Genomic DNA, 9,645 nt, shown 5'->3' with positions numbered 1-9,645 from the left:
TATAGTGCATCATCTGTACGCAAGAACTAATCTAATCCCTTATGTTTTGTCAAGTCCTGTGAAGTAGAGACCATATGTTCATATCGGCAAAAAGGGTGCCTAACACCTTCCTTACTTGTCACCATAGTCCCTTATTACCTAGAATCTCAAGTTACAATAACGAGTCATTTTGACAAGAGAATCTTTGAATTCTCTAGTTCATAAATTCTGTAAGGTTGACTATGAAAATCTAAGTAACTGACTGATGGCGACTCTAAGTCAAATATACAATACTTTGAGTCACAACTATACAAAAAAAGCCTAAAAAATCCTCTGCAGGCACGATCCGCCCATGATCCAGTGTCCATAGAATGATAGAGATCCTTTGGTAACGCAAAGTTGGCTCTCTTTGAAAAAAATAACATTCCACAATACCAAAGTTGGCATTTTTGCCATCTTTCTTTCTTTTTTTTCTTTTTTTCAAATTATGAGAAATGTCTTATAATTTTTTTGTAGTAAATCAAATAAAATTTTGAAAAGACAAGATTTTCAACTAGATACATCCACTACTTTATTCATACCACTATATTTGTGGTGAATCATAAAAATATACTCTTATAGGTAGGAAACTTACTTATCATACCTTGTATTAAGCTTCTTTTAAGCATTGAGAAAGCAAAGGCCTCATGATCGTAGCATAACATAAACTCTTTATGTGGAGTAATATCTTTTGACATTGCTGAGTTTCTTGTTACATAATATTATTGGGTATTCCCTTTAGCTTAAGATGACTGATATACATGTCTTATTCTACCTAAAAATTTTCATTAAATTTTGACAAGGCAAATATGGGTGCTTTGGTTAGCTTTTGCTTGATTACGTTGAAACTCTTTTGGGCTTTTCGAGTTGAAATAAAATCTTTGATTCTTATGCATGCAATCGATCATAAAGACAATAATACTACTAAAGTTCCTAATGAACTACCTATAAAATATTGTTAAGCTAATAACTTCTCACTTCGACACTAATTTCAAAGTTGGCCACTCCATAATTGCTTTGATCTTATCATGCATTTTCAACTTTAACACATTGAGATAAGACATCATGGCCTAAAAATATTATTTTATCAATTATGAATGTATTTTTTTTAGATTGACATAAAAATTTTCTCTTCACAAAACTTTCAATATTTGATGCACATAATTAATATGTTCTTTACTATAACTAAATATAATAATATCATCAAAATAAACAACCATAAACTTTTCAATAAAATGCCTCAAAACTTAATTTATGAGTCTCATGAAGGTAGCATTTGATAATCCAAATGACATACCAAGTCATCAAAAAAGTCATCATGGATTTTGAAAGTAATTTTCTATTCGTTGCCTGGTAGGATTCAAATTTGATGATATCCACTAATAACGTCAATTTTTGTAAACGCCTTCACACCAAGTGACATGTCCAACATGTCATCAAGTTGGAGAATTGTGAAATAATATTTTATTAATGACTCGACTATTAACACACATTCTCCAAGTTTTATCTTTTTTAGAGGCAAGGACATGGACTTAGGCTTTCTTGGATAAGGTTTTTATTTGACAACTCTCTACTTACCTTTAAAATCATGGCATGCTCCATAAACCTCATACAATAGTAGGAAAAGTGTAGTAACATGGCACCCGACATCAAATTGGTATGATTTTGGATGCCATGCATGTGTGATAACCCATCTGAAAGCTCTTTGGTGTAATATTGGAAAACTCCTTCAAGAGTTCCACTATACATTTGCGTATGTTTTACATTTCTTCTTTAGGGATGTGGGAAAGGATATAGGTAATGGTCCTTTTCCCTATAAGTCTTTAAAATGTCTCAGGGACAAAATATTAACAAGTCCCTCTTTAGGGATGTGACGAGGGATTTCTTTACTTTTTCTCCCATCAGGATCAACATCTTAGTCATATTACCATAACCATCTATAAAAGGTCATCACAATACTCACTATAATATGTAGCAAGCATCCATAGATGAAACATCTAATAAAAGGTCATCAAAATACTCACTAATGTGAGAATTTTATCAAACGCTTTTTATTAACAGGGACTTCACCTCTTTTTTAATCAAGAAATTTCAAAGGAATTAGGATGTCTTTCATATTTTTTTTTTACTTATCAACCATTTTTTTTGGCAAACACATTTTCGCAACTTTCCAAATCAATCAACACAAACATTTTTTACCATTAGCAGTACAAAAAATGTAAAAAATATTGCCTCATAATTGATCGGCATTTTCTTAGCTTTTAAGAATGGTTAGGTGTCATCTTATGATCATAAGACTTTCAGCACCACTATTGGGGTTACATAACTCTTGGTACTCAAACGGTTTGAAAGAGTCTTTACTTAATTTACATTTTACATTAAAGACTATTTGGTAAACTTCTTCGAGATTATTTAAATAGTGCAAAATTATCTCATCATGGATTGAATAATTTTAAGCTATTTAAGTATCAAGCTACCATTGATCATTGATTTCTTGTAAATTCACCCAAATTAAATATTTATTTTAAAAAAAAAAATAGTGTAATCAGACACACTTTGAGCACTCTTTTGTCAAAAAATGCTGAAACCTTCTGTATAAAATTTGAGAGAAATCGAGCAAAAGGAACATATAATTCAATTTGACCTTCAATTCGACTCAAGTGTTAATATATTGATTCTCTCTTCACTTATGGCTTAGTATTATTTGCCACCAAACTAAGTCATGACACTCGAGTTTTGCCGTAAGGAATCTTGCTTTCCTCTTTTTTAATAATTGGTTCCACTAAAAGATGTTTTTTTTGTTTTTTTTTTTAAAAGAAAAAATCAATCACAATAAGATTCAGTGTCGAATTTATCATCAAAGATGGGGATCCACACGAATGCTCTTTTTGGCATTTTCTAAAGCACATGTGAGTCGCTTCATCACCCAAGTTAATTGTGGTGCAGCTTGTCGAGACAGAACTGTAGTAAAACTTGAAGAATCGGAGTGGGCTTCTTAGTCGAACATATCAAGAACATCAAATGGGTGATTTTGTACATGTAGAAGGTTCCATTTGGTTGTTCATGGGGCTTTGAGCAGGGAGTCTTATGCAAAGCCTCATCCATCATACCTTAAAGATGGTTGTAGGCTTGTCTTAATTCCCCAACTTCGGTGCATATTTGAACATTTTCAAGTAGAGCCGTATGTAGGCATTGACCTCATCCTCACACCATAAAGATTGACTTGCTCTGATACCAATTGATTGCCGATCCAACAAGGACAAAAGAAACGATTTAAAAAAAAAAAAAAAAAAACTTAAGCAAGTAGTATGGTGAAAAGAGAGGCAAAAAAGAAGAAGAAAAGTTGATTGCTTGAATGAAAATGAAGGTAGCAACATACAATAAATGTTTTGGGGACTCACCAACCCGACCCGGCCATGACCACTTGTATATTTCAAATGTGTAGAAGAAAAAGTAGATATCAAAAACTCAAATGAACATCTCAAATTATTTCAGTATAAGTTGAATTTAAAATTAAAAAAAAAAAAAAAAAACTTAAAATTTTAATTCAAGTCAATCATACAACTTCTATCATTCAAATACATCTTAAATCACTCATTTATATTGGTACATACATGACCCAAAAACCCAAAATCTCATTTTAAAACTCAGGTGAGCACTTGCAACAAACTCCATGCATCTATCTCAAACATTTATTGTAGAGCACACATATAAACCCCAACGTTATTACACACACTTATAAAATGTAATATCTACATAAATAATATATATCAAAGAAAATGGGCCACGTTGGACGGGTTGGCGAGGCTATTACAAGCCTAGCCCGAAATTGTTTAGGCATTTATATCTAAGCTCAAATCCATCCCTATGGACCTAAAAGGCAAACCCAAATACCTGCCTAGCCCGAAAGCCCAGGAGGCGGGCTGGCCTATTTACAATGGGAGGCTCTGGGTTATAGTCCGTGGACTACTGAAGTGATCCACAGTCAGCTAGCCGGGCCATGCTTATGGATGATCGGAACTGTTAAAGGGGCAGACGGTCCTGCATCCAAGTGGGCCTACATGCATGGCTGACGTGCGGGACTATTATTTCAATTCCGTAGTTCGAGGAGTACCTTCCCCTTACAACTGCATTTATTTAATATCATCACGGCCTCCAAAACGCCCTAAACAAAGGAAGGCACGCCAGCAAGAATAAGTCCTCATTCCATTGCTGAATTCTATAGCTTTGATAGAGAAACGACACGGGCTGCCCATGTGCCCTTTTGTTTTAGGCCACTGCCACTCCCTTGGCTCTACCTAGCTGTTTACACTTGCAACCGTGCCCTATTAATTACATTCAGTCGAGTGCACTCGATTCACACGTGGACACAACCCACACATGTGAAAGATCAGAGCCCGCCAATCGATCCAACAATGTGGATTCTACATTTAAAAAAATAATAATAATAATAATAAATCCTTGCAAGTATGATCATCATGTGAGAAAACAAATGCACAAAATGAATAAATGGTAAAGAAAAATTGATAGTTCAAATTCTATGTATTAGTGGCACACGTGTGATATTTCCAAATGTGAGTCCAGTGTGAACTCGAACGAGGGCAATTAGCATTCCTCTATCAAGCCCTCAAACTAGTATACAATAACATCAACAACTCATAGCTTAAAAACATAAAGAAACTCGACTCGACTTGCCCAAGTTGACTCGACTCAACCAGATTTTGAGAAAAACTCAATCTAGTCATGACTAAGTCAAAACTCAGAAAATTCCAACTCTACGTTTTTTTTCTTTTTTTGTTAGCTTGTTAGTACATACTCGGTTGGGAATGGATACTATTGAAACGAGGTTATTTTCACTCAGTCTACCACCTGAGCAATGGATAGTGTGTAACTCTACTTAGAACAACTCAACAATATTTATATGTTATTGACAAATGCACACACCCAATTAGTTGTGGGTGAGGTCCACATAACATCTAACCTATCTAGCAAGGTAGTCCAACCATGAAAATAGGATGCCCGAAAAATTAGGTCAATTCAATTATTAGTTGAACCACATCATTAAAAAAAAAAAAAAAAAAACACCAAACAAACAATCAATGATCAACCACCCAAAAACTTCCGCTTTCAACCGGTTGTATTTGAGCATTTCTCTATATTATTTATACCTATAAATATTTTATAATACCAAAAAACCAGAGGACGAGAAACTCACCTGAGTTTTTGAGTCGACCAAAATGAACTAGGTAATTTCGAGTAACAAGTAGCCAATGCAAGACAATGACAACCAATGCACTTTAAAGCCCTTTACACATAATATGAAACTTCATACAACCCAATGCTTGGCCATCTCTCTTCCCCATTTATCACTTGCCTGACACCAATCAAGAACCCTCCCACCTTTGAAAACCCACCTCAGAAAACCTCAAATCATTAAGCCCATCTGCAGTTCCACTCCTTTAATGGAAACCATTTGTTGGGTGTGTATTAAATTCTTTCATCAGATGAATTACACCATATTCACAGTGCAAGTGTACAGTGCAATGTGGATCACACGTGTGCACACGTTGGCCATCCATATGGTGTACGTGTACATCGATGAATATTGTCCCAGTGAAGGACCCCACTTAAAGTCTCGCCGATCGGATGATCCAAATTGTTCAATTTTACACGTGGCCATTTTTCCATTTCAACCGTTCATTTGATGGTCCCCGACCAGATGCCTAGGATCATGTGCCCAAAAACACTGTGGGGTCCACTACTACAGGCTGATTAGAGGCTCATGTATGCCATGTGTATGGAAAATGTGTGTATGATTATGACCGACCTGTACATTGCTGGAGTACGGTATGATTCCTCGCAATCGAAGATTATTTTTTTTCCCTGCAAGCCATAAAGTCAAAAACACGATGTTACATGGATTCTACTTGTGAAGAAATACACTGAAAGATCGCCTTATATCCTGCATGTTTCAAGCAACTGAACCTTCGGCAGTGGCAGCTATAACTAGGGTTGTTGTTAGGGCTTTTCTAGGGTTTTGAAAGCAGATATCCAGTTGGGTTTTTTTAGATACCTTTAGGCATCTAGGGTTTATCGAGGGATAATACTTACAGTAGAAAAAACAAAAACTGACTATATTAAAACCGGGAGTTATTGGATCAGATGAAAGTGTATGAGGCCTATACTCATGCATATAGCTGTTGTACACGTGGCAGGCATTTTTCAAATCCAAACACTCCAAATAGTAAGATCCCTACAGATGGGTCATAACCCAAAAAAAAAATATATCAAATAGATGATTGGAACCATCCAATGGGTCCAAATTAAATAAAGGAATCTCCATCAATAAGAAAATAGGATAGTTCAACCAATCTGATTTTTGGGCCATAGCTCATCTAACAAGGGCCGTACAAATTGGACGGATTAGATCAATGTTGATATATGCCAAGTGTGAAATAGCTGTGTGCATCAGCATGGATGGTCTCCAATAGAGGAATCAATCTGATTTTTTGGGTCATAACATCTAAGATGGCCCTACAGCTTCGTCGGATTAGATCGATATTGATATATGTCACATATGAGATAGTTGTGTGCATGTACATGGATGGTCATACTCGAATAGAATACCCAAATTTTATTGTATTAAAAATACTGACGGCCGTGATGCAATAATATTCTGTTGTGTTTAAATATTATTTTTGGGGTTAATACTAAAATGAAATGATTCCATGTAGTTGGTGGCTATTTTGGAGGTTTTTGAGGAGGAAGAAAGGAGAAAGGAGAACACAAGCGGATGGATTTATAGAAAGATACTGTTGTTGAAACGGATGAATATAGCATGCAGATCTGGTTATGCTAAAGTAAGAGAAAAGGGAATCCATGTTTTGGTGTTTTTTTATCGTGTCCTTTCGACCCCACATGCGTTGGTTTAGCTCTACTGCTAGAATGTCAGTAAGCCACATAGTTGGAAAGGAAATGCACTGCACTCCATGCAAGTTCAGTTTCTTTTATTTTTCTGTTCTTGGACCCCTAACCATGTTCATCATCCCCCATCTGCTCTCTCTCTCTCTCTCTCTCTCTCTCTCTCTCTCTCACACACACACAGACACACACACACACATCCTCAAACCATGTTTATGGACACACACACACACACACACACACACACACACACACACAAACCATGTTTCCCATCATCATCCAATATTCTCTCTCACCCATCTTAAAACCATGTTTCCCATCACCATCTAATATACTCTCTCACTATCTTAAAACCATGTTTATTATCGCCCATCCATTATTCTCTTACACACCTCAAAGCCATGTTTATTATCGCCCATCCATTACTCTCTCTCTCTCTCTCTCTCTCTCTCTCTCTCTCTCTCTCTCTCTCTCTCTCTCTCTCTCTCTCTCTCTCTCACATGTGGAAAACAGTAACAAATAAAAGGGGACAAGAATCTTTGGGCTTGTCGAACTGATAATTACGTATCAGTGCTCGTAAATACTGATTAGGTATTAAAGATTTCGACTTACCTGTCATCGGACCTGAAGATAAAGACATAATCTTTATTGAAACTACTAAGCCCTTGAGATTTACAAATATGCTCTCTAAGCAGTCTGCCACTCTATTTCCTTCTCCAGTGCATGATTCGCCGTTGACCTTAGGTTTTCAGATTTCGGCTCTTGCTGTTTGAGTTTCGGCTCACCATCCTTCTCTGGACAATGTCTTCTTTTGATACATTTCACTTCACTAGATCAAAATGAAGGGGAAAAATAGGAAGAAAGAACGAAAGAAAGAAAGATACAATTCACCATTTATGGATCGATAAAAGATGATCCTCACCACCGAAGATGAACTCTTCAACTTGCACTCCACTGATCGGATCTTGCAATCTAAGGACATGGCCATCAACATGCTTTGAATCATACACTATCAACTAGTTTGATCTAGTTCATCTTAGAAAACCCTAATCCTAGATTCAGATGACTAGTGTATATATATATATATATATATATATATATATATATATATGCAAGCATAAATTATTTCGATAAAATTTCAACATTTTACATATCTAAGGGCATGGATTTCATCAGCTGCCTCCTTTAATGTTTGATAATTGGATGGCAACAGAGATCAAACATTGGGGAAAAAAAAAAAACTTTTATCATTCTAAGATGTAATTAAATGAATTATACAAATTGATACCGCCACAATTTCTTCTATTCATAAAAGATAATATTTCCATTTCTATTATATATGATAGTTGATATTGTTATTGTTACAAACTCCAAATAAAAGAGAACACAAGGAAAAAAAAAAAAAACAGCCGTCTTTCTCAAATGGAAGAGGCTTTTGCCTGGGATCTAAGCAGAAAAAAGAAGAACAAAGAGAAATAAAAATACATGTAATATGTTCATTCAAGCACATGGATCAAACAATTCTACCTCACCTTAGGCCGATCACCGAGCCTAAGCTCAAGATCCAAGTCATCCATCGGGCCAGCTCGAATCTCAATCACCTCAGATTGAAGATGGTGTCTCTCACTTGCACTTGTTTTGATGAAGAACGGCCACAACTCATCACTCCTACGTCTTTCGCCCATATCCAATTTCACAAATAGCTGCAACGCCTCATCTTTCTTCCGTCGTTTAGAACCAATCGCTTCTTCCTCATCATCCATTTCTAGACTCCGACGCACAACCAAATCTGATGACTTAATGGCCGAATCCATGCTCGCCGTCTGTGCCCTACACCCAATCTTTTCCATCCTCGAATTCTCTCTTCCGGGCTTCAAGCCCAAGACACCAAGATCTCGAACTGAAAGTGCCGGAAGGGGTGAGAAGGTCTGGTCACTATAATTCTCTTGAGTATTTGATGTGGCTGAAATCCGACAAGGAGAGAGAGGTTCCCCAGCACCATTAGGGTTAGGGTTAGGGTTGTATGCCATGGTGCATACATGAGCTGGGCATGTGGTGCAAGGGATGTGATGGCTGTTTGGAGATTGTTTGAGCCTAGCTTTATCTCTCCTATGAACATTCATGTGCCCACCTAGGGCTTGAGCTGATTTAAACTCTCTTCCACAAAAGCTACAAGTATAACACCTTGGAGGCCATATACAACCTCCCAAAGCACCAGCTGCTGAGTCTTCTGCAAAAGCCTGTTCTTCCCAAGATTCATTGTTGGAGGTAGTGGGGGCTTTGACATGAGATCCACCATTCAATTTCCTTTTGGGCCAAATCCAATACATGGTGTTATCCATTGGAGTGCAATCAAATGGACCAAGGGATTTTGGGTGTTGTGAAGGAGGAAAGGAAGTACATATGTATCCAAGTTGGAGAGGATTTTGGAAGGTATATATGGTAGAGAATCTAAGAGGGAGAGAGGAGTCTAAGCTGAAAAAGTCAGTGTTTGAGTTTTGACGATTTTACTAGTTTTTTTTGAAAGGTGGGCATTTGAGTTTCAACCATTTTACTAGTTTTTAGCTTTGGGTAAGTATCTTCTCTGCAATGCACAGTGCATGAGGGCTTTTATCGGCAATTACTCGGAAGCTTTATCATCTCTTGAGAAATTGAAAACGCGTGTTGATTGAGGTGCCCTGTTATTTTTGGAAGTGAACTGATCAC

At 36.7% G+C, this 9,645-nt stretch overlaps 1 protein-coding gene across 1 annotated transcript; it reads right to left on the bottom strand.

The window, feature by feature from the left end:
* Window positions 1-8,462: 8,462 nt before the first annotated feature.
* Window positions 8,463-8,969, bottom strand: LOC131254115 (uncharacterized). Its single transcript, XM_058255124.1, has one exon. It carries the CDS (start codon window positions 8,967-8,969, stop codon window positions 8,463-8,465), a length of 507 nt encoding a protein of 168 aa, XP_058111107.1.
* Window positions 8,970-9,645: the final 676 nt, after the last annotated feature.

This window comes from Magnolia sinica, chromosome 8 (genome assembly GCF_029962835.1).
Source record: "Magnolia sinica isolate HGM2019 chromosome 8, MsV1, whole genome shotgun sequence".
Classification (NCBI taxonomy): domain Eukaryota; kingdom Viridiplantae; phylum Streptophyta; class Magnoliopsida; order Magnoliales; family Magnoliaceae; genus Magnolia; species Magnolia sinica.
The sequence above is the reverse complement of the archived record's forward strand: the minus strand, read 5'-3'. Positions and strand labels throughout refer to the sequence as shown.